General features: G+C 50.5%; 8 protein-coding genes across 8 annotated transcripts; 3 read left to right on the top strand and 5 right to left on the bottom strand.

Annotated features, from left to right (window-relative positions):
* Nucleotides 1-335: 335 nt before the first annotated feature.
* Nucleotides 336-3385, bottom strand: TGAM01_v201673 (hypothetical protein; the record flags this gene model as incomplete). The annotated part of the gene is made up of 4 exons (XM_018807232.1): nt 336-1542; nt 1616-2128; nt 2187-2447; nt 2508-3385. 4 exons carry the CDS (start codon nt 3383-3385, stop codon nt 336-338), a joined length of 2859 nt encoding a protein of 952 aa, XP_018659566.1.
* Nucleotides 3386-6224: 2839 nt separating this feature from the next.
* TGAM01_v201674 (hypothetical protein) lies at nt 6225-7578 on the bottom strand (the record flags this gene model as incomplete). Its single annotated transcript, XM_018807233.2, has 3 exons — nt 6225-6578; nt 6650-7112; nt 7184-7578. The coding sequence occupies 3 exons, from the start codon at nt 7576-7578 to the stop codon at nt 6225-6227; spliced, it is 1212 nt and encodes a 403-aa protein (XP_018659567.2).
* A 395-nt stretch (nt 7579-7973) lies between these two features.
* TGAM01_v201675 (hypothetical protein) lies at nt 7974-8287 on the bottom strand (the record flags this gene model as incomplete). Its single annotated transcript, XM_024548818.1, has 2 exons — nt 7974-8080; nt 8185-8287. Coding segments are annotated over 2 exons (210 nt in total), but the record flags the coding sequence as incomplete, so codon positions are not given.
* Nucleotides 8288-9165: 878 nt separating this feature from the next.
* Nucleotides 9166-12250, bottom strand: TGAM01_v201676 (phosphatidylethanolamine N-methyltransferase; the record flags this gene model as incomplete). Its single annotated transcript, XM_018807234.1, has 3 exons — nt 9166-9237; nt 9314-11973; nt 12052-12250. 3 exons carry the CDS (start codon nt 12248-12250, stop codon nt 9166-9168), a joined length of 2931 nt encoding a protein of 976 aa, XP_018659568.1.
* Nucleotides 12251-13828: 1578 nt separating this feature from the next.
* On the bottom strand, nt 13829-14862 carry TGAM01_v201677 (eukaryotic translation initiation factor 3 subunit G; the record flags this gene model as incomplete). Its single annotated transcript, XM_018807235.1, has 3 exons — nt 13829-14053; nt 14124-14757; nt 14828-14862. 3 exons carry the CDS (start codon nt 14860-14862, stop codon nt 13829-13831), a joined length of 894 nt encoding a protein of 297 aa, XP_018659569.1.
* A 642-nt stretch (nt 14863-15504) lies between these two features.
* Nucleotides 15505-15987, top strand: TGAM01_v201678 (hypothetical protein; the record flags this gene model as incomplete). The annotated part of the gene is made up of 1 exon (XM_018807236.1): nt 15505-15987. One exon carries the CDS (start codon nt 15505-15507, stop codon nt 15985-15987), a length of 483 nt encoding a protein of 160 aa, XP_018659570.1.
* Nucleotides 15988-19019: 3032 nt separating this feature from the next.
* TGAM01_v201679 (hypothetical protein) lies at nt 19020-22872 on the top strand (the record flags this gene model as incomplete). Its single annotated transcript, XM_024548819.1, has 2 exons — nt 19020-19255; nt 19329-22872. 2 exons carry the CDS (start codon nt 19020-19022, stop codon nt 22870-22872), a joined length of 3780 nt encoding a protein of 1259 aa, XP_024406430.1.
* Nucleotides 22873-23734: 862 nt separating this feature from the next.
* TGAM01_v201680 (hypothetical protein) lies at nt 23735-24180 on the top strand (the record flags this gene model as incomplete). The annotated part of the gene is made up of 3 exons (XM_018807238.1): nt 23735-23942; nt 24023-24091; nt 24149-24180. The coding sequence occupies 3 exons, from the start codon at nt 23735-23737 to the stop codon at nt 24178-24180; spliced, it is 309 nt and encodes a 102-aa protein (XP_018659572.1).
* Between the last annotated feature and the right edge of the window lie 234 nt (nt 24181-24414).

Here is a 24414-nt window from a genome sequence, read left to right on the forward strand (position 1 = left end):
TGTTGTTACATAGATCGAAACCATTTGAAACTCTCATCTTTAGAGCTAGGCATATAGATAAAAACTCATGAGGCTCGGGTATAAGAGAATTACATCCAAGCCAGTTCACTACCCTTTGAGCAATTTCTCCGTTTGGTAGTGGGTTACGTATATAAGATCAATATAAAAAACGGGATACTAAAAAACAGCAAACTATAAATGCACAGCAATAAAGGTTTTTGAAAAAAAAATAATTCGTATATCATAGATTCAGCTCTACACAAGAGCTATATCAGTCTACGGTGAGAGGTCGATTTCATTCTTACACATCTAAACCTTTGACACGGCAGCATAAATCACTCTGCCTCATTAGGAAAGCCCGGCACAACAAAGTTTCTCCACTCGGACACACGGTGAGCGCCCCGTCCATATCCAGTTAATCCTGCCAGGGTTGATGACTTGGGTCTCTCACGCTCTTCACCACTACGTCGTGATCTGCGGCGGGGGTCGGGGAGCTCAGGCTCAGCAGCATCCATGCCTCCGTAGTAGTACGGATCGTGTACAGACTTTGGTGCTGTTGTATACGCATTGTCGTAGTACGCATCCCCTCCAAAGGGATTCGGCCTCATCATTCCTGGAGGAGGCATCGCTGGCATTGGGGCATAAGCCGATGGTGGCGGCATAGCACCCCTACCCATCGCACCCATCGCACTCATCGCCATGCCTATGCCCATATCTGTAGCAGCATCTCTCTGGTGAATAACATGAGGTCGCATGACAGGGGCTGGCGGAGACGGCCCTGTCGATCGGCGCCCTGAGCGGTTCTCCGACAATCGATCAGCCAGGCGCTGCTCCATAGAGTCACTGCGCTGCGGACCCCTCGCCCGATTGACTTCAGAAACATAGCCACCGTAAGGTTGCGGCGGCTGGGCCATTGGAGCAGTGGTAGATAGGGCCGGCATACTTGTTCGTCTGTAATCCTCAGCTGGATGGTACTTGCCGCTAGGGAATCCATAGTCCATTTCATCCTCCTCTACATCTGGTGTCATAGGAGCAGAGATGGGAGCGAAAGGATTCTCGCGCTCACGCTCTCGTTCACGCTCGCGATCTCGTTCGCGATCTCGACCATGTTTTCGGTTTCGGTCACGTTTTCGGTCTCGATGGCGATCGCGGCCATGACCGCGGTCTTTTTCGCGTTCATATTCGCGTTCATCTTCGCGCTCTTCATCATACTCATGGTCATATTCGTCTTCGTGCTGCATTTTCTTTGATGAATTTCCATTGCGCTGCTCTTGGAATCGGCGAAGAAGCGTCTCGTCTTCATAATCCTGAGGCCTTGCTCGTACAGGCATCGAGGCAGTGGGTCTCGAATATGTTCGCAAATCTTCCATGGAACTTGGCCTATTGTTTCGAAGGATCTTTCGTAAATCTTCTGTGGGGATATTCAAATCATCTAGTGCGTTATTCCGCCATGGATTGCTTCCATTTTCGTAATTGAACCATGGACAGCTACATCCCTTCCATTTGGTGCCGCATAGCATGCAGAATTCGGCTCCACATCGACTTGATTATCAAAAGTAGTTAGTAACTGAACATCTCTTGTCAGGGAATTGGCAATGCTGCCTACTAAACTTACCAGGTCATATGGTTGCATCCTTCTTTGAGTTCCACCATGGATTTGCACTTGTAGCATCTCTTCCAGCCTTCTTCTTTGGCTTGATCAAGGAACTTGTTCGTCTCTTCGTCACGAGGACAATCAAGGGAGCTGTGCCACTTCGAACTGCACTTTGGACAAACCTTGGTATTGCAGCGACCACATCGAGCGACCCTTCTACCATCTTCGCCTCGGTAAAAACTGGTGGGTTTGATCCATTCGCCGCATCGTTTTGAGGGGCAGTAGACTCGATTGCCTGTCGAATACTCGGCAAACTTGCGATTCCACGCCCTCTTAAAAGCATCATCAAACAACTTATCAACATGCTTGAGAGGAATGTGAGCCTTTGTGCAGCAGCGCGGGGGCATGTGCTGTGGATCACGAATCGACATTTCGAAATTGCGTTTCATGCACGCATTGCACATTCGATGACCGCACTTGAGATCTGCCCCCTTTGTTGGTGAGGTATCTTCCATACAGATGACGCATGCAATTCTTGAATCGAGTCAGCTTTCATTGTACAGAATCATAAAACATTCGATTAGAGCCTTACCCCTTTCGTTTATCCAACTTGTTTTGTTTCTCAAGTTGGAAGAATTTGTCTGGTGATGCAGGTCTAGAGAGGCTGTTGCCGAAAACATCCCCCAGGATGCGGGCTGGCCCTGACGTCGAGCCATTAAGACTGCGAGCCGATCGCATGGTGAATGACCTTCGAGGAAGAGGTTCTCGATCCTCGTATGCCGACCCTGCCGATCTATAACCTGCGCCATCTCGTCCTGTCGATGTAGCACGCCTGGCCAATTTGTTATTGGAGCTAAGAGCGTTAACATGGCCCGTGACAGGTGCATAGGTAAGGACTGCTGAAGAAACATACCTTTTCCTTGACATTGGAGGCGGGCGTGAGCCCTCTGGGCGCGAGCCTTCAATCGCATGTGTCAATTGATAACGCTGGACCTTGTGGCGCGACTCGCTCCTCTCACGCACTCTGGAGGACTCTCGCGTATGTGAAGAGGCCGCTTCACTGTCCGATAGCGGGGAATCAGAGTCTTGCTCGTTGTCGGAATAATACCGCTGCGGTGTAAATCTTTTTCGGAAGCGGTCTTTGTCAAGTGAGGAATCAAGATAGTCGTCATGGCTTGGCACACGCCGTCTGCTATGACGAGACGCTGCGTCAGGCAGTACTTCCTCCACCTCCAGGCCATCATCTTCATTGCCGCCGTAGGATGAGACGCTGGGTGACCTGTGTGTCGAGGCCTCAGAATACGCTCCCGGCATAAGCCGGCGTCGAGGGTAGTTGGGAGAAGAGTTTCTCCTCGTACGGCGCGGAGGTTGTTGCTCGTTGGCAGACTCATCCTCTCCGTCGTACGAATCCATGTGCAGCGTGCTTGGTCGACGGTAAGTTTCTGAAGCGACTCTGGCCAGACCTGGCTGCCATGGAGCGGTGTTGGAACGACCACCTGCAGCAACGGCGGCGGCAACAGCAGCAGCAGAAGTCGCGGGCGGCGGACCGGGCGCAGAAGCATCCACGGCTTTTGAGCTGGTGTGTTCTCGCCTGCGAGTCGTCAATTGTGGTTTTGACGGTGCCTGCGTTGGATCCAGTCGTCTCTGGATTTGGACCGAACCGCGAGTGTGAGGTGGAGGAGCTGCATCGTCAGGCCTCTGGCTCCATTCACTTGGCTCGCCTGGTCTGAGCTTGCGCCGTCCGGACTTGGCGGTGGCAGCACCAGTATCTTGACCTGAATTCAGCCTCATATTGTATCGAGGGTTAGAGATTGGAGAGAATAGCCACAGCGACCTATGCTTTGGCGTCTGATCGCTCCGTGAGGCTTCCTCAGTTGTCTCACTGCCTTTCCGTCCTAATCACAAGGAGTGGCAGAATTGGGGTGCGATTCGATTGCCGCGCGATCACAGCGGCGGGGAAACGTAAAAAATAAAGTAAAACAAAACAAGACAAAACCAAGCGTGGGCCAAGGCACGCACGTATACTCACGCTGATGGAGCAACAAAAAGGGCGCTCGATCTGAATGGATCCTCTGTTCCCGGCCTCTTTCGGAGCTCAGAAATCAAGGGGTGGAAGACGAGAGGGGGATTGCAGAAAGAAAAGAAAAAGATGGTGTCGTCGGTTTATGCAGGAGCGATCGCAAGCCTCGTGGGCCAGTCAGGAACGTCCACGCTGCACCAACTATAGCATCCCACAAGTCTGTGATTGGAGTTGAGGGGTCACAGCGTGCATGACCAGCTTTGTCAGAACGCTGTTGGGCAAGATACCGAAGAGCGCACGGCGAGGCGAAGCGATAGACGGTGAGATGAGGAGGTAAATACCGGATAGACCAGCAATAGAGCAAGAAGCACGAAAGGAAGAGAAAAGGAAAAGGCGCAGCAAGGGAGACGCTGCCTTGTGAAGTTGTAAGAGGCTGGGCCTTGTAGGACTTTTGAGCGTTTCACTGGCTCGTCTTCGCCCTCACAGCTGGTACAGTGCAAGGGATTCTTGCGACTTCTGCCCTGGAGGATGCGCCTAGCAAAGAGGAGCCAAGCCTCGAAAGATAAGCCGGTGCTCCAGAGGCTTTACCGACGTGGCAGTTGAAGCGTCAATTCTCGTCGGTCTTGGAACCGGAGACACGGGGCCTGCGTCTGCGAAACACCCACCAAACAGAGTATGCAGCAGACAGAGCTAAGGCCGGCGCTTGCTGCGCAAGAGGGAAAAAAAGAGGGGAGAGAGACAAGAAAAAATACAACGGGATGGAGGCGGTTCAGATGGATTGAGAAGAGATGGCATCAATCAGCGCACAGAATGGAGAAAGATTCAGCTTGAGAACACACAAGAAGTGCAATGTAGATTGAAGAAATGGATCAGATCGATATGCTCTTGAGGAGGTCAAATGGCGGTGGTTGGCATCCGTGATTATCGCAAAAGCTGAGGACCAGACATCACGTGTGGGGTTGGAGGGGAAGGTGCTGCCTGCCTTCCGTTCCGTGCTTGCCCAGGACAGAGGCAGAGCGGGAGGCAGGTGCGACTGGGCGCTACCAAAGGTGCAAGTGCCATCCCTATCACACATTATCCCGGTATATTGGGGCATATTGCTACCATTGAAGTGCTGCCACCAGTTAAAGCGCTTGATTGCCTCATTCATCCATTCATTGCCTTCTGGACTCGCACAGCAGCATCAACACCACCACAGTCGTATGCAGGCAATGCGATAAAACGCACACATCACCTTGCATGAACAAATAGGATGCATGAACACATGCTGGAGGTCTCAATCACCACTGGCGGTGCTGCTGCTTGCTGAAGGCACATTCAATGTATGGCACTATGGAGTAACGCTTCTGCAGAAGGCATATCACCTCTCGTCTGCATCTCTCTCTTCTCTCGTCTTCGAATCATCCGCCCGCCAGATGACTCGTGACCTCTTCTCTTAGACCCATGCATCCAGTGCTGGCAGCATGACCTGACTCTCTCAACCCATGTCCGCACTACAAAACTTGGTCCCTCAGGCAGCTTCTGACTCCTCCCTCCAATGCATCGCCTCCTCATGGGACACACCACTCGAGGCCCTCACGTGGAGACCTGAGCCGTCGAATCACCCGGCGTCAAGCCTCGAGCTAGTTGAGTGCGGCTCGGACCCTTGCGGCGTCGCCTCGCCGGCCCGCTGCCTCCACCGGGCGCCTCCAAAGGTCTGTACCTACTTTTCGCTTTCTGCGGCCTGCTGCTGGGCTCGGTTCCGAAGCCACGGTACGGGGTTTCAGGTAGGGACTTTGTCTTTGGAAATGAGAAATGCTAATGGCGAATTCCTCTTGTTTTGGGTATACTCGACGTAGTTTCTCTTGAGCTAATGAGGCTTCACCTAAACTGCTGTACACAAGAGGTGGGTGGCATTGGAAGTATGGCATTACCAGATACGGTAAAAGCCTCCCAGGCGCCACCAGACACTCTTCTCAGCCCAGAGCACAAGCCGAATTCTAAGCCTCTTACGGCATACATGTGGTGCCTCTGGCCATTTATCCAGATAAACCACCATAATATGGGTTACGACTATAGTTTCGATAGTTATATTGGTAGCATCACAATATTGAATTAGTGGGCTGGGCTGCGTTACAGACTCTCTTTAGCCGCCGGTAAGACCTCATCGTTATATATGACGCTCTACACCATCTATGCATGCCTTTGTTTGTGCCTGTTGATTCAAGATTGTGCGTAGTTGCACGACAGATGTAGATGCGCCTGTGCATCCCCAAACAGCGCAGTTCCGCATACTCATTGGTACCATGGCTGCCTTTTAGCGAGGCTCAAGACGCTTTTAGAGGTATTGATGAAATTGATCTTCGCAACTCCGGATATTCAGATGGATGCCGAAATAACCCACTGGAAGACGATGCGTTGAATGTAAAGAAATGTCTTTCCGCATAGCATTGTGAATGTTAAGAACTAATCACCGTAACTTAGATAGCATATGAGATAAAAATTATATATTTCGTCGTCAACCACATATATACAAATTGAATTGTGATGCTTATCTTATACCAACTATATACAATCCCATCACTTCATATCACATCGCGTCATACACAATGAAGCAAACAAACAATCGCTCTATGGCTTAATATCGGCCTGGTCAAACACCGCAGAGGTAATCTGGCCCGCAATATCAGCATACGCCACAAAGCCGCCCAGCAGACCAGTCGCCGGGTCGCGGTCGACAAAGACGACTCGGCCGTCGTCCTGCAGACCCACGGCGAGCAGGTTGCCCTCCTGGTTGATGGAGAACTGGCGCGGGAACTGGCCGCCGGCGGGGACGACCTGGAGGAGCTCGAGCTCGCCGGTGGTGGGGTCGATCTTGAAGTTGATGAGCGGGTCGGAGGGGATGGTCTTTGAAGGGTTGTCGAAGTCGGGGATGGTGGAGCTGTTTTCGGCGCGGGAGGAGACGATGAGGAAGTTTGTGTCGGGCTAAACATGTTAGTCGGGATAATCTTCTTTGGGGTATATATAGTGGAGAAGAGAAGAGGTCTTTGACTTACAGAAAGGACAACCTCAGACACGGCGTAGCTGCTGGGCTCAGCCGGGCCAGCGCCGTGTGAAGGAATGCTGAAAAACTCCGTCAACTGGATCTTGCCCTTGGGATAAGTGACTTCGTATCCAATGATGGTGTTGCCCAGCTCAGTAACGAGGTAGGCAAAAGTCTTGCTGCCCTTGACGACAAAGGCAAGGTGGCGAGGACCAGAGCCAGCCTTGACACTGACGGGCGTGATGCTCGTCAGCTTCAAGCTCTTCGGGTCGAACGAGTACAGGTGGATGAGATCCATGCCCAGATCGGGGACGAGCAGGAACTTGCCCGTGGGGTCGAGAACCGCCTCGTGAGGGTGAGGCGCGTCCTGGCGGTCGGGGTCGGTGGGAGGGCCGGTCAATTTGAAGTTGATGGTCTGGACCAGCTTCAAGTTGGTGGGATCGGAAACGTCCCATGTCGTAAAGGCTGAGCCACCGCTGTTTCGAAGAAAAGACAACTGTTAGCGAATATTTCTTTTTCTCAATTATACACCCAGAGCGTAACTTACTAGTGGGCCACGGCCAGACCATGGCGGTTGTTGCCAAACACAACGCCGCTGACAGGGCCATTGGGCGTGCTGATCTGGCCGAGCTTCTGCAGACTGCCATCAGAAGCAGTCTTGAAGGTCGTCAGCGCACCACCGGGCGTGTTCAAGCCCTCGTCGATGCAGTACAGAACGGCGTCGGTGTAGTCCAGAGTCAGCCACGAAGGGTTGTCAGAGCAGCTCTGGGACACCGAGACGGGGCTCAGCTTCTGGATGCCCGTGTTCTGGCCATGGGTGTAGTTGAGAGTTGTGACCGTCTGAGAGTAGGAAGAGACATAGACCAGGCCGGCAGAGGCAAGGTTGCCAGCGCAGAGCAAGGTCGAGACCAGGCTCTTTTGGAGATTACGACGAGCAGGCATTGTATTAGGGACTCAATTGATGAAGAAAAGAAAAGAAAAATTAGGGAGAATAGACTGCCTACTCGTATTTATACTGAGAAAAGGGAGAGAAGGATAAAAGGAATAGGCTGAGACACGGTTACAGCCTTATATAGGATCGGCATTGAGCTTTCCCCCCGCAAATCTCCCAGACGATCAGCTTACAATGCAGATCCTAGAAAGGTGTTCCACCGCGTCAAAGTACGACAATGGATTAAATAGCGCCAAAAGAAAGACTTACTCACAGGAAAACAAAGTAACATGGATGAAAAAAGTGAGCTCCACGGCCCTTTGACGTATTCTCATCAAGGGGTTGATGACGAATAAGCATCAATCGTTACAGTGACATCGCCTGCCAAACTGGGAAGGAGGAAGAATCAGCCTCTGGTCTGGATGAAGCCGCTGACAAGGTGGGGGGAAGCTATTTGGGGGTTGTAAACCTTTTTCTTTTGTTCAGGTTCGCTATCATTTGTCTCATTTTGTCCTACTTAAACCAGCATTATTACGGGTGTGTATCTGTCTGTATTCTCAAGGCTTTATGTTGCGGCACAGGCATGTTACGTGACCAATTGAGGTGTGCTAACTTACGGTTGTTCAGCCAGCGGTTTGCGCTAGCGTCGATATTGAAAAACACCTTGGCAACTCCACCCGTTGTCTCAAGTCGATCTACTACTACATTTAAAAAAAAATCATAGACATCTATTAGAGACTGCTAGTTATGCGTCTTATTTACGACTTTGAGTTCTCTAAGAACAGAAGTCGAACAAATACACTTTGTCAACTCTTTGCAACAAACGAAGCACTCCCATCTCCAAAGCTCCCACTCATCCGTCACCGCCGGTCCCGCCATCAGCTATTCGGCCCTGTAACCTCAGCTCCATGCATTGCATCTCTAGCGCTAATCGGATTCGCCGCCTACTCCGGGGATCTCGTGTAGGATCAAGTCCGCGATACTCTATCTGAGACCGCGTTTTGGTTCTCATATCAAGTGAGTTCTGTCAAGATGAATCAGCATTATATTAACTGCTCAACATTATTCTACAACCCAAGCAGTTAACAATTGAAATACCAAATACCGTGTCTTACGTGTTTATATTTGACATCAAATCGTCCTCCGCACTCACTGGCTTCCAGCTGCAGATCGCCACCAAAGACAGCTCATCCGTCCACTGACCCCCACCAAGCCATCTCCTGGACTCAGCATCTCGGCGAGAGGTATCCGAATAACCGTCCTCTTATGCAAGGCACAATTCTGTGGGGGAGCAACAGTTACGCTGGAAGAGACATCCTATCAATCAATGGTTGTCGAATGGTATTTCCCACCAATCTACACCAGCCATCACTGTCGAGACAGTCAACAGCCTGGCGGCGTGCGTCGCCGGCATAGCCCATTTACATTTTCATCCATGCACTCCAGTGTTCCATGATATTTGATTTTTTGTATTTATGCTATGTCTACCATCTTTTCTCATATCCTGACGCCTCCCTTTGGTATCATTGTTTCTATCCATTTCATCACTCGTTCTCTATATCCGTTCAAACAAAGTACTCGTACATCCAAGATAGTCATCAAATTTTCTCGGCAGCTTCTTGGTTGGCTGGTGTTGTTGCGCCCTTTGAGTGTGACATGCTGTATGGTGCCTATACAAAGTATCGGTTAGACTCCAGATTCGACTGGGCAAAGAATAAATGAAATGGGACGCGTAAAGTGACTTACCAGTACTTCCTTGGCATTGCATATTCTCCATGCTAGCTTCCTCACGTTTCGGTCTGCCAGAACGACGGCCGGCGCAAATTCAACGCCAAACATTTCTCGGATAGCGTAGACGATTCTCTTGGCATATTTACCGTCTCGCTCTACATGGCTGCCAAAGCTCTCATCCACAGTACTTGGTGCAATGTCATCATCGCGGTCCAGGCAGTTTTGAATAATTGGCAGGAGAGACGACTCGATAGCTTTGGCGTACATGGCCTTGGTGCCAACGTCAACTTCGACATCTTCTTCGGCAAACTTGCTGATGCGGATTTCAAAGGGCTCTGAGATGCTCATGACTGTGTGGCGTCCATCGTGGTGGTATCTAAATTCAAAGACACCCTGCGTCCACCATAGCTTATCGCCCTGGAACACAACTTCGCCTTCCATCATATCAGGATCGGAGGGATCATTTTTAGCCACAGTATGCTCTTTAACAAGGATACTATTGTTTGCCATGGAAGCGTCGTAGGCGCCAGTGCAGGTGGGACTCCATCTGCCCAAAGATGAAACCTCAGTCGTCTCTCGTGAGCGATTGTCCGTCACCATGTACAGGCCAATCCAGTCTTCTTTGCTGTGGTTTGCGGGAGCTCGCCACTTGACTCGCAGAGGGGCACCGTATTCATAGGTCTTGGTCTTGACTGGCTTGGGGAACCGTCCTGAAAAGCTCTCTTTGCCGGTTGCACGCTCGTCAATAGTCGACAGATGAGGCTGCGTTCCCTCAATGGCAAGGGAATAATGTTTGGGATCCAGGCCTGCCATGTCGGAAGCGATTCGGGTGATTGTGAGGCGAGCAGGTGCTACATTGAAGAGAGCGGACGTATCTCGGACGATGGTCTTGACACCAGAAGCAAACTTGGGGCGGGCACTGTCCAAAAAGTCTTCGACGAAATGTGAAGTATCATCAAGGACCTTATCGACACTTTCCTGCCATACCTTGACTGGAGGGGGCAATGATCGCTTGATGAATTTCGTAAGGCCTGCCTCTTGTCGCATGCTTCTTCCATAAATCTTCTGCATATGAGGTCGCTCGACGAGCGCAATGACCGCGACATTTAGGATCTGTGTGACCAGGGCAATGATGAAGATGGCTCGACTCCATGTAATGAGAGCAGCACCCCAGATGCCAGCGGTGCCAAACACTCTCTCCGGGTTGTTCAGGAATCGATAGATGGATGTATATGTAAGCTTGGCCTCGTGGTCAAAGAAGAAGTCGCCGCAGAACCAACCAAATTCACCCAGTGAATCGTAGACGCTGAAAGCTGTCCACAGCTGCAAAGCAATCAATCCGGCTCCAAGAACATGCTTGAAAAGGGCCAAACCGTAGCCCCAGTCCTCAGGTGTGTTGTACATCTTCCAGCACGCAGCAACGAAGGCGGTGTTGCACATGATCATGCTAATGTGATACATGGCTTTCCACTGGCGCCAGGCCTCGCCGGCACTCTCACCATACTTAAGAAAGTGACGGGTCCACATCTTGGATTTCGATTGGCGATCCAACACGAAGCCCAGACCGGCGTGATACCATAACCGCCATGCCAGTGCATGAGCGACGAAGAAGGCTTTCCACATAGCAGTGCTGGGAGTCGTGAAAGTGAGGATTGCGACGTATATCGGGAGAATGACGACAACAAAGTCAGGCACCCGGAATAGATCCATATTGTTAAGGCCAACCAGATTGTGCACGTCCACCGGCATGTCCTTTTGAGAGATGGAAGCAGATCGCGTGAAATCATTATCCCCCGGGAGATCAAAGGTCACGGTAGAATCGGCTGGGCTCCTATTCACATTCTTTTCCCTTGGAGCAGGAGGGTTGTAGATCTTGTCAATGTGGGGATTTTCCACAGTTACGAGGAACGCGAACTGGGCGAGATGGGCGAGGATAGAGATGAAGAGCACCTCATAGCTGGCGGCCATCATCGAGATCCCGTAGTAGCCAGCGTAGCCGATTGAGTACATGGGGTGAGGAGCCATCTCAAAGACGCCGTCGAATGTGAGATCTTGATCGATGAGGTAGAAGAAATCTCCCCAGTACCAGGCAAAATCTTTGACAACGCGATGGGCATCGAGCTTAACCCAGAGGTTAAATCCGACAAGTGTAATACCGAGAAGCCATCGTGCAACTCCAATCAGCATGTTCTCGCCCTTCGGAGAGTGGCCACAAACAATGGCAAACAGACAATAAGACACAAAGTCACACATCAAGATGAGATCGACAACTCTTCGGAAGACGAGCCAGGTGTTGTACTCGATGGGAGCTTTCTCGAACTCATAGTCTTCGGGAATCTTGGCTTCAAGCTCTCGCTTGAGCAATTTGTACAGCCATGGACGAGGATTGTTGCCGGTGCTGGGATGCTCGAACAGCTTCCATCGCTGAGCCCAGGTAATGAGGCGCCGGTGATGAGATTGTATGTGTAGCAGGATGCCAATTCCAACGTTGTAGCAGGCTCTCCAGAATAGGAAAAGAGCTGCAAATACGGGGCGTTTGTAGCCAGTCGGAAGGAAGTACGCCGCCAGAATATGCAATCCTAGGATAGCCAATACGACAACATCTGAAAGGTTCTTGGGCTGTCGCGGGTCAAGAAGCTGTGAAACCATGTCATGCGTGGTTGGCACAACGAATACTATCCCAGTTAAAAAGCACTGATCAGCTCAAAATCCGGCTGTGACGGTTAGATTGGGTTTGATGCTACATCACTCACCTGTCCCATCTGGTGTACGACCAAATGTCTTCTTTGTTTTGTTAATGCCACCTTCTGGAACAGCCTGATCAGCCGCCAGCGGCTCCATTGGCTTTGTAGAGCCAGGGCTAACACCTTCGCTCTCGTTCAGCAAAGCCTCTTGGACTTGCCGGTGCCGCAGCTCAGCTCCTCCGGCTGAGATGTCAGCGGCCGTGCTCATTGTGAACGATGTTGAAGATCGTCCGAGTGGGCCCAATTGACAAGAGGTTGAAAGACAGAGAAGCGAAAAGAAATACGAAAGGACAGAAGAGCGAGAAGAACTGCGAGTTTGCGGGCTAGGTATTTAACTGAGCCTTTCTGCACGCAGCCGAGACGTCCAATCACGGGCGGCAGGACAGTTTGTTGAGAAGCGGCTGCAGGGTCCTTTCTGGCTCTTTTGATTGCAGGGCGGAGCCACCAATGCGCAGTCTAGAAGCGAGCTGATCTTCGGGCTAATATCGAGCGCGAGAGGTGTTCAATTGGAGGCCCTCTTAATATCGCACGTCTGGAGAAGTTTCTCGGATCTTCTGCGATCGAAGTGATACGACACGCGGTTGACGCCTGTCGATAAGAACCAGCAAAACGGCCTTGTTGAATGCCGTTTTCCTTATTGCTGAGAATTGATGGAAGGAAACTGGCGGAAAACGCGAGAAGACTGATAACTCCAGAATGTCTTGTGACCCGTGACCTGCTCTGGGAAGGGGCGCCGTAGCTACCGAACACATGCCAGGCCAGGTGTGGGGAGACAGCCTTAGCACTAAAGACCGCAGGCAGTTGAAGCAAATAGCGGGGAGCCCACTAGAGCAGTTGGCAGCAGCCCCTAACGAAAACGTTACTATCGGCTAGAGGAGGCACATGGTAATTCGAATTGAAGTCGAGTGTTAAACACAAGTCGCGAAAAACCATTGGCTTCTGAACCTGCTTGCAAGACGGCAGTACGTTTTCCTATGGAACTTTGCTGTGGCCAAAATTTGAAGCTTAAAATTAGACGTCTCATATATGTATGTATACCGGTGCACTGTCCGGTCGCGTGAGGAATGTGACCAACAATGTGATTTTGCGGTATGAGTGCTCCGTAGCAGCCAGGATAGAGCCTAGCCCACAATGACGAATGCTGCTAAGAAAAAACTTGGGACGAGACGACAGACATGTGAAAGCCAATCCTGGCCTGCGCTGCGTCGAATCGATTGGCTTGTGGACCCCCACATTCTGCCCAACAAGATGGAGGCCCCACTACTCCGTACTCCAGAGGGCTTTGTTCACACAAGCGAGATGCTAGGAAAAGGTGGTTTCCTGGTTTCCACAAGGCGGAGAGCGATAGGTGCTGGATTAGTAGGTGTATGTAAGCTATCAATTGGTATGTATGCATAATCACTATTATCTTATCTGTTGAAAGGAGCCTTGTAGATACCTGCCATTCAAACGCCGCTTGGTCGTTCCGTAATTCCCCCCGCACCTGGTGGACGCATGCAAGTTCATCACCTGTTCTTACAATCTCCTTATAAACAACACTAATTTGCAACCTGGTTAAGAACCGCCGAGCTACTCAAGTGCCCTCGATGCCTGCATATACAATGTCGTTCAATACAACTCAACTCAACCCAAATCAGTCACAGATCCGCATTCGTCAACACTTTCAGTAGCTGCCAAGGAGGACACAATTTCAGCTATTCAGCAAAATAGTCACAACAAATGCATTACCATATCTCCCTAACCGTCCCCCAACATGAGAAAACAATACCCCTTTGCAATTTTTCCCTTACTGAGCCTTCTTGGCAAACTCGACCCTGAGAATGAGATGCTTGAAACCGAATCCGTCCATCTTGTTGCATGCTGTAACAGCATCGCTGTGGTCTGCGAAGCTGATGAAAGCAAAGCCCTTGGCCATGCCGGTTTCCCGGTCCTTGGCAAGGAAGACTCTGGTGACACGACCGAAGCGCTCGAACATATCGCGCAGTTCTGACTCTTCCGCCATCTCGGAGACCTGTGCAAAAAAAAAATACTGTTAGCATAATTGTACATGATTGAATCCAAAAATTGAGGTGATAACGTACGTTGGTGACACGCAGTGTCGCAAAGTCGTCCCTCTCGCCGAATTTTGATCCGCCCATGCGCTCGCCAGCTCCTCCACGGTCGCCACGCAGAGCAGGGGGGACGTATGAGCCCTTCTTTCCAGCACCGGCAGCACCAGCAGCAGCTGCCACGTCGTCCACGGGGGGAGCATCGCCGCCGCTCGTCTCGCCAACAGGCGCCATCGTGTCCTTGTAGGGACACCTGGCTGTAAAATGTCCGCCGTTGCAGATACGGCACTTGACCTGCTTGTCCTTGAGCTGGGCCTTCATGGCCTGGGCGCTCTGGTCGGTGCTCTCCTCCTTGGCATCCTTACGCCAGGAGACGCTGGGTCGGAAGATGATGTTCTCGCCGACGGAGGTAGTATCGGGGGCAGGGCCCGGGGGGTCCTTGGCGCTCAGGCCGAACTTGGGCCACGTTTTCCGGTGTGCGACACGGGGGTTGACTGTCTCGGTTTGGGTGATGTAGCGGATGCGGCGAGTCGTCTTGACTTTCTGGCCCTGGTCGTTGTATCGGTAGGTGATGATGGTCTTGGTGCCGTCTTTGTTAGAGATGGTCTGAGGAGGAGGGAGTTCGGAGGAGGTCTCCTCGATGTCGTCGTCGTCGGCCCAGTCATGCCTATTTTTTCGCAAGGTGGTGGGGTTAGCGAGCTGCGAGGTTGAAGCTGACAAAAATCGTGGCCACTCACTTGGCCTTGGGCGGCGCTGCGGTTGCGGTAGCCATGTTGACTGCCTGTGCTGTGAATCGATTATTCGGTTGATTCCAGAATCTCAGCCTTGCTGTGTCGTCGACGTGTGCCGCGTCGGCTGGAGCAACTCTACAAGGGGCTGATTTTGAGCGTGGGGTTTCTTCGTCGAAACAATCCAGCGAATTTCTTAACTTTTGGTGCGGTTTGCAATTTCTGGTGGCGAAGCCACATGTGGCTGGGAACAGCAGTCACGTGATTGCTTTCTTAACTTTGAGAGCTTCCGGGTAGGTCGCAAGCCTCTTTATATCCGGCCCCGAGAATGCGAAATGTGGCGCTTCTTAGAAGAGGCGAGAACCAAGACTCAATGAGCTCTCCGTCGTCGCCGAACGCCCCATGGTCTGTCGCAACCGAGTGTGGCGCTGGTATGACCTGCGTTGCGTAATGCTCAAGCCGCAATGAGAAAGAGTATAAAGTTTGCCGCGAAGCCGACGCGGCCAAATCCACAAGGGCTTGGGTCATGCGATGGCCGCGATGCCCGGACTGTCTTATAACGCCGCCCGTTCTCTCTCCGTTGTTCTTCTCTTGGCTGCTGTTTTGAACTATTCCTACCAGTTCATTCGTTTTGACCTCTCTCAGCTGTATTTCGGTGATACGCGATAGCGTCTAGACAGTAGACCATGGCTCCGGCTCCCAAGAACACCAACAGAGGCGATCAACCTCCGGCTTACGGAGAGACATCCTCACCACCTCAACCGCCCCAGCCAGCGTACGGAAGAGATGGGGGCTATTTTGGCTATGACCAGAACCAGCCAAACTATTATCAGCAGGGCGTTCAGAGCCCTCAAGGCCAGCAGGCATATTACCAGCCCGGTCTGCAGATGAGCTATTATAACCAGCAGCAAAGCCCTTTTCCAGGCCAAGGTCAATACTACGGCGGAAACCAATATCCAGGCCAAGGACAGTATCCTCAAGGCCAATACCCCCAAGGCCAATACCCCCAAGGCCAATACCCTCAAGGCCAATATAATCAAGGATATCAATGGCAGCGGCCAGGTGGATATGTTTCAAGTCGGCCCCCCAATAATGGAAGTACTGGTTTCTTGGAGGGACTGGCAATTGGCACGGCTTGCTGCTGCTGTCTGGATTGCTTATTGTGTTGATCTTTTTGAGAGAGAAATGTTTAACGTAAGGCTACCGGTACCATCCATTTCGCTTTGCCTTTCTTTATTCTGCCCAAATATGTCGTCCATCCAGTTCACATGTACATCAATTAATATTCACAGCAGGGACGTTTGGAACAAATAATGGGCGGGGATCTAGTCTTTCAGGCTCGGAGTTGAACAGAATAGGCATATGGAGCCTTAGAAATAGCTGGCCACGACGGACAGGAATGGTTGCTCTGGCGTTTGGCGCATGTACGAAGTCTGGTTTCGTGTTTTCCCTCACATTTCCCCCATTTAATCATACCGGGCGAATAGGACTGCGCTTCCTATATCCTAATGAATTTGTCAATTTGACTCTTACTCTTCCTGAGCTATATATCCAACCTCGAGCGGTTGAGGGATGCGAATGTTAGCGATTTCCTGGAAATATGCTTATGTAGTTTCATGAGGCATGAGCAGATCAGGACAGTCTTCGCTATATTTAGTTTGAGTACTCGGTGTTGGTGCATATAAAGGACTAAACTTTTGTAATGAGGTGAAGTCTAACTGATATGCAAGAAAATACATCGTGGAAGTAGTGCTGCATGTGCTTACACGTATTTCGTAATGTTTGAGGTAGCGTGTTGCTATCCCATCTATAGTGAATAGAAGAGAGGCCGTGGCTGTCGACCATGATCGACGAGGCTAAGGTTAGTATAGCATTTTAGGTAAAGAAAGTTTGGCTCCCGCTACCCTAGGCATGCAAATGATATCCGACGTGTTACCAGCACAGATAGACTAAACGAACAAAAGTCTAACTGTTGTAAATTCTAAATGACAACCTCATTCTCTGGCATTTGCATACACCAACAGGTTTTGCTGTCAGGGTAGTTGGTGGGCAGGCGTGTTATTTGACAGTAGCCAAGTTGCAATATACACGTCATTGGTTATAAATCCGTAGCAACTATAAATTACTACAAACAAGAATTGTATTTTATTTAACGAATGTGCGAAAACAAAATCAGCTTCATCTTTTTCTCGCAGGTTCTCATATAGGAAGGCGATGTATATTTTGGTAAGGATTCGTAGTAGAAAATGAAGATTCGTAGTATGAAAGTATGAAAGCATGAAAATATGAAAATTTCGAATTACGAAGTTGCAATCCGGCTATTGACAGTCACATCTAAATGATCAGGAGTGACTACACGTATTCGGGATAGCTGCGATAATCTTGAGCACAATGGGCTAAACTACACGCAAAACCTGTTTTTGCATATGAGACCGTTCCTAAGGCCAGCATACTAGTAGCAACAAAGGCTCAGTATTGCTTCAATATGGACAAGGGGCTCCTGCGAGTGAACTACAACGCCCGTCGCTCAACGCGTAATAATATATTAGGCCTAATTCGTCGTCCACATAGAGGTAACAGCCAACTCCAATATAGCATGAGTCAAGCATTCCTCACAGCAGAGGACGTTGATATTGACACGAGATGTGGGCTGCCTCTGGCGTTTCACTGTGGAGGATGTCGCAAGGATCATATCTGCAAACAGGTATGCATATAGATCGACTCCAGGATTCTTGAAAGATCTAAGATGACCTATCGATTGGCGGTACAGATTTGCCAATGTTGAGAGCAAGCAATTCCCACCTTGGTCGTTATGCGTGATTAATTGATGATATGGTGGTACACCAATGCATCAAGTTGACCTCAATGCGTCAGTGCTTGCGGGGGCTCTAGTGCACCGCGAACAACGCCAAATACGTCAACGAAGAGTCAGTGAAGCAGCTGCCAAAGTTGGTGCTACCCCGGAATACAAGCACATTTAACCTGCTCCATTGGACACGTCGGAGTCCACTTGTCGCTGCCGTTGCACCTGTTGAAACTCATACCGCCGTTTGTTTACTGGCCCCCTTTTTGGCACCCCATGTGCTGATTTTCTTGCAATGTTGGCCTTTCTTTTTGTTGAGTGAATGCATCTGTCATCGCCTAACTAAAAGTGTGCATGCTGTCTTGGATGCGGTGTCACTTGAATGGTTGGCAGCTACGCGTACAAGCAGGCCTTTTGCCGCCAAAACAGGCTGTCCAGAGGCCAAACAGCCAACGAGAGCCGAGCGCCTGTCGTGCCCTCATGCGGGCAGCCGCCAACACTGGAAAACCAGTACCAAAGCCCTGGAGCCACTGAAGGGGGTGCGGGGCGCAGCAGGTGAAGCACGATACAGGCCTGCCAGCGCCAATGAAAAAGCCGCTGGGCGAGTAAGGTGCTCACTGAGGCTTGGGGCTGGGCGCCTGTACCCGCGATGATCCATGCCACACCCGCTGCTAGTGGCAGGGCCTTGGTGCCGCCTCTGATGTCACCACACGCTGAAGGCGCCTTGTTTCTCGTTTGAATGGCGGCGTTTGTGTCTCTCCATCACGATTGGACGACGGATGACGTTTGGCGCAGAGGCTCCAGAACAGGAACTGAACTTGATTCCAGGGCAGAGCTGGGGAGCAGTTAATATCAGTGCATCGTAGCAAATAACCCTGCATGTAGTTGAGGCACTGATAAGGTGGTGATTTAGAAGATTGCCTCGATCCAAACGGGACGATCACCACTTGATACTTCTCCACCAAGAAAAAAAAAGGGCGTGCGGCTTCCCTTCCACCGCCTTTACTTGGCTTGGGCCATCGTGCAATCGCTTCCACGAGAGACACTCGCCAAACGCCGCCATTGTTAGCCAAGCCCGCCTCCGCCTCCTCCTTTCTCTCTTTCTTCCTCTTCTTCTGCTAGCGCTCCGTCTCTTCTTTGACATTTGAACACGCCGCGTTTGTTTCTCTTCTCTCCATCTTTGGTCGCATCTTCCCTAGAAGCCCCGAGGGGCGATCACCAAATGCAGCGCTCGCACCTACAGAGTTCTTCACGACGACATCCATACCGAGTCTTTAAACTAATTTTACGATCATCTCTTTCTTTGCGAGCATAACTTTACGCCTCTTTTACAGTTTCGATACCTTACGTCGCGCCACCACGTTTCGCGGCTGCGCGCTTCGTCACTCTCCTCTAGCCATGGAGTCAATATCTTTAGGTGGCGACCGCACATGGTCCGCCATGTTGCTCTCGGCCACTGCCTCTCTGGCGCGGCGAGACAACTCTCAAGGCAATTCTCAAGGCGCGGGAAATGGTCAGAAGAACGCCGGCATTGGCATCGTCAGCTTCTTGACGGCCATCCTGGTCTCCGTCATCATCTTCTTTGTCCAACTGTTACTTTTCATGCTCTTGCGGAATAAGCTGGCCCGAATCTTGTAAGTATTACGCTGCTGCTGTTCCAACATCCCCTTGTCGCGATCCTAGTACTGACGACAGCTTCTCATGCAGCAAACCCAAGACGTATCTCGTCCCCGAGCGCGAGCGAACCGAATCGCCGCCAAACAACTTCCTCGTCATGATCAAGACCTTGTTCATGTATAACGACCGTGAAGTCATTAACAAATGCGGGCTGGATGCTTACTTTTTCCTGCGTTACCTAAAGACCCTGCTCATAATATTCATACCCATCTGCGCCATTGTAATGCCCATCTTGATTCCCGTCAATTATGTGGGTGGTCGTGGACATGATATCGACTTTCACACCAACAGCACCGATCCGGATTCAAGCACCAACAGCACCGACCCCAGCTTCGTGCCCACAGGTCTCGATACCTTGGCTTGGGGAAATGTCAAGGCAACAGAGACTAGTCGTTATGCTGCTCACTTGCTGATGGCAATTCTTGTCGTCATCTGGGTATGCAGCGTCTTCTTCTTCGAGATGCGAGCGTACATTAAGGTCCGCCAAGACTATCTTACCAGCGCAGAGCATCGGCTCAGAGCTTCCGCGACAACGGTGCTGGTCAACTCAATCCCCCCCAAGTGGCTTAGCGAGGAAGCGCTTTCCGGCTTATTTGACGTCTTTCCCGGTGGTATTCGAAATATCTGGATTAATCGTGACTTGACAAGTCTCTTGGATAAAGTCAATCTTCGAAACCAGATTCACGCCCAACTCGAGGACGCTGAGACTGAGCTGATTCGAACTGCCAAGAAAAAGCAGCTTAAGAAGAGAAAGTCCGAGGAAAAGAAGCAGAACAAGAAAATGTCCAAAAAAGAAAGGATGAGTCGTCAGGCCGAAGAAGACGCCGAGGCCAAACGAATGGCCAACAGTGGCGAAGGAACCAGTGACGGAAAACGCCATCACGTACCACACACAGTCGCCGAGGGCGTCCGAGAGTCGCGGATAGAAGACATGCACAAGAAAAAAGTCGAAAAGTTGCACAACGTCCGAGAGGAGTCTGAGGAGTCTTCTTCAGATTCTGATGACGACCGAAGGTCTCATGTATCCGATGGTAGCAGCGTTGCGGTGCTCAAGAATATTCGGGGCGCCTTTAACAAGGCTGGTGACCAAATGGACGATTTCGGCACAAACAATGGCTTTATAACTCTGGCACGGAAACAAAATCTTCCAGACGATGACGATACTCGAGGATTTCAGTCTTTTGAAGCTAAGCGAACACACACACATTCGCGCGGAGGGTCTGGGGCCTCAGCCAATTCAACAAAGGCCATTCGCCAAGATGGCGTGACCACGGTGGAAGGAAATACAGTTCGCAAACTCGAAAATATTGACGACATGTATAACATGGAAGAACCGAAATTCTGGGAATTCTGGAAGACGCCTGCTGGTGGATACGCCTCACCGGTTCCTCAGCAAAACGAGGGAACCGATTACATTGGCAAGCAAGCATCCGAGAAACGCACGGTATGGCAAAATATAAAAGGCGTCCTCCCTTTTACCAGCGAAGGGGCCATTGAGGAAGGCAACTACCCTAGCGTCTATTTCAATGAAGATTACAAAGAGGATGAGGAAGAAGCTCAGGCAGAGTGGGCAAAATACCTCCGGAAAAAGGATCGTCCCACTCATCGGCTACCGCCCTGGGGTGTATCGTGGCTGCCTGGCCTCCCATTGTTTAACAAAAAGGTCGATACCATTTACTGGTGCCGAAAAGAACTGGCCCGACTGAATATGGAAATCGAAGAAGATCAGCAACATCCCGAACGGTTCCCCCTGATGAACTCGGCTTTTATTCAATTTAACCATCAAGTGGCTGCTCACATGGCTTGCCAGAGCATCATTCATCATATTCCCAGACACATGGCGCCGAGAGTCAACGAGATTTCTCCTCGCGATGTTATCTGGAGCAACATGGCTCTCTCGTGGTGGCAAGAATGGCTTCGCACCGGTGCTGTTACCCTCATCGTCGTGGCCATGATTATCTTGTGGGCTATTCCCGTTGCTTGGACGGCCGCCTTGGGCCAGCTGGACCAACTGATTCAACAGACTTCTTGGCTAGCTTTCCTGAGGGAAAATTCGGCGCTTGAAAATGCAGCCAAGGCTCTTGCGGGTGTTCTTCCGGCTGCTGTGCTTGCTCTGCTCCTGTTCCTCGTCCCCGTCATCTTGAATGTTCTCGGCGAGATCAAGGGCGCCAAGACGGGAGCACAAAAGTCGGAGTTTGTGCAAATCTTTTACTTTGCCTTTCTCTTCGTCCAAGTTTTCCTCATTGTCTCCATTGCGTCCTTCTTTGCTGCGTCTATTGACAAGCTGGTCGACAATATCACGCAACTCGATTCGGTCAAGGCTGTGCTGGATTTGCTTGCTACGAATCTGCCAAAGGCTGCCAATTATTTCTTTTCTTACATGATTCTTCAAGCCATGTCCACCAGTTCCGGTACGCTGTTGCAGATTGGAGGCCTGTTTGTGTGGTTTATCCTGGCTCGGTTGTTTGACAGCACCGCACGTAGCAAGTGGTCTCGAAACACGTCGCTGAACGATGTCAACTGGGGAACGTTCTTCCCCGTCTACACCAACTTTGCTTGCATCGCCATCATCTACAGCGTTGTTGCGCCCCTCATTTCCATCTTTGCGGTCATCACGTTTGGGCTCCTCTGGTTCGCGCAGCGGTATTCCATGCTCTACGTTACTCGGTTCGGAGTCGACACTGGCGGTGTGCTGTACCCTCGGGCAATCAACCAAACGTTTACGGGCATTTATGTCATGGAGCTTTGCCTGGCTGGATTGTTCTTCATCGTGGTGGACGATCAGGGCGGTCACACTTGCACACCACACGGCATTGTCATGATTGTTGTGCTGATTTTGACCATTCTATACCAAGTTCTATTGAACATTTCGTTTTCGCCTCTTTTCCGATATCTGCCCATCACCTTTGAAGATGAAGCAGTACTACGTGATGAAGCCTTCCAGCGTGCTCAGGACCGCCGCTTTGGGCTTGATGATGCATCGGACAATGAAGGCGACGAGGGCGACGCGAGACCAGAGAAGACCTCTACCTCGATGGAGAGCAGTAGTGATGACATTGAATTGAGCAACATCCAGCATCCAGGCAAGGGAAAAGTAAAGGGCCGTGCAAATCCCGTGAAGAAAGTGGGATCTTGGGCCAAGGGAGGCGGGAAGCAAGTAGGCACCTGGGCCAAAGGGGGCAGTAACCAACTGAGGAAGCTCGCCATGATGGAGAACAATTCTCAGGCGGCTGAGTACCGACGAAAACAGCGAACCAAGGACATCGAGTCCCAGCGCGCCATTGGAGAAGCGCTATTCGGGGGCATCCACGACGAAATCGAGGATCTTACCCCTGACGAGAGAGATCTCCTGGTGCGACATGCTTTTCTCCATTCGGCACTGCGAGCGCGTCGACCTGTCGTATGGATTCCTCGCGATGACCTGGGCATTAGTGATGATGAGGTCCGCCGCACGAAGGAGTACAGCGAGCATGTGTGGATCAGTAACGAGGGCACGGCGCTGGACAGTAAAGTGCGTGTGGTGTATGGAAGGTACCCGCCGGACTTTTCAGAGGTTGATTTGATTAATTTGTGAGGATGGTTTTATTTTATCTTGTCATGAAATCATGGCTATAGCGTGCGTGGCGTTTCAAGACGTATTACTATTTGTTTTTGTACTATTATGAGAGAGAGTGTATGATGGATGAGGGGGCTGATTGCAATTGCTTCATGGCGTTTACGAGACTGAATACGAGGCTACTAGAATACCCTTGAGGAGGAAATGTAGGGATGATAGGCCATAGAGGAGGATTTGATTGATATCAAATGATAGAAAAAGATTCCCAAGTACAAGTCTTCGACTGGGGCTTGTTTACAGGGGCCTTTGAATAATATTAAGAACATTGTCTTACCCTCTAACGACCATTTTCCGATTGTAGACATGTAGAATGTGAAGTGAATCGGATTGTGTATTCCAAACGAGGCATAATCTTTTGTCCAATCAAGTATGAAACATGTTTGTTGTTCGCGATATGGCAAATCAGCCCTTAGGACGCCTTACTGATTTGGAATCTACAGTGGCTTTGCTCTCGGTCGTGGCGTGGGATGACGGCACTGAGCTTCGAAACCCCGCAGCTGACGAGCAATGCGGCCGTCGATTGAAGCTGCTACGGGCTAGGAGCTATTAGAAATCAAGGGGGGGGGGGCGTCTAGGTCTCATCTGGAATTTGGAGAATAGCTTCCCCTCTATTTCGTGCTGGCGAGTGAATAGCGGTGCTGTTATAAAAGCAAATGGATTTCCGTCTTGGCATACATCTATCCTGTTAATTCATTCAAGCAACCTCTCCCATCTATACATTCACCAGCTAATTGTGTACTCATCGAGTGCTAAACCTCTCCAAACCATTCAACGAAGCACCGCCAAGATTACGTTTCTCAGCAAACTCCTCGGTCCCAAAATGGGCAAATCAGTAATTTCCAAATCCGGTCTCGCCACGGCCCGCGTCAACGGCACTGTCATCGCGGAAGCAAACTCGTGGTGGGAGACCGAGGGAAACATTTACTTCCCGCCCGAGAGCATCAAGGGCGAGTATTTCACGGGGACGAGCCAGCATAGCTATTGTCCGTGGAAGGGGGATGCGAGCTACTATACCATTAACGCTGGTGGTAAGTTTACAGCTTTACATGTAGTTGGTAGTGGAGTTGGGTACTGATTATTTATGGTGAACAATTAGGACAACAATTAGATAATGCGGCGTGGTATTACCCGCAGCCGTTGGAGGGAGCTGTGGATCTGAGAGATCATGTTGCGTTTTGTAAGTGAAGTTTCTTTGGTGGTGAAGAAATGCGGCGTGCTAATACTGAGGGCACAGACAAGAACAAGGTTGAGATTTCTGCCAACTAAAGAGGATGGTTTTCTTATGAGCTTATGGGGTATTGAGAGTGATTGCGGAACTAGCAATATGAAGCGCTGTTATATGTAATTGTTGATGTTGAATTTTGTACTATTTTCACAAACCAACTTTGTTCATGCATTATACAAGTGCTATATAAGTGATCAAACAAATGTAGGCAGCCCTGTGCCATGTCGTGAAATAGCATCGAATAAATAAATCAATAGCTTGCCATGTATTATGTA

This window comes from Trichoderma gamsii, assembly GCF_001481775.2.
Source record: "Trichoderma gamsii strain T6085 chromosome Unknown Scaffold_4.2, whole genome shotgun sequence".
NCBI classification, from domain to species: Eukaryota; Fungi; Ascomycota; class Sordariomycetes; order Hypocreales; family Hypocreaceae; genus Trichoderma; species Trichoderma gamsii.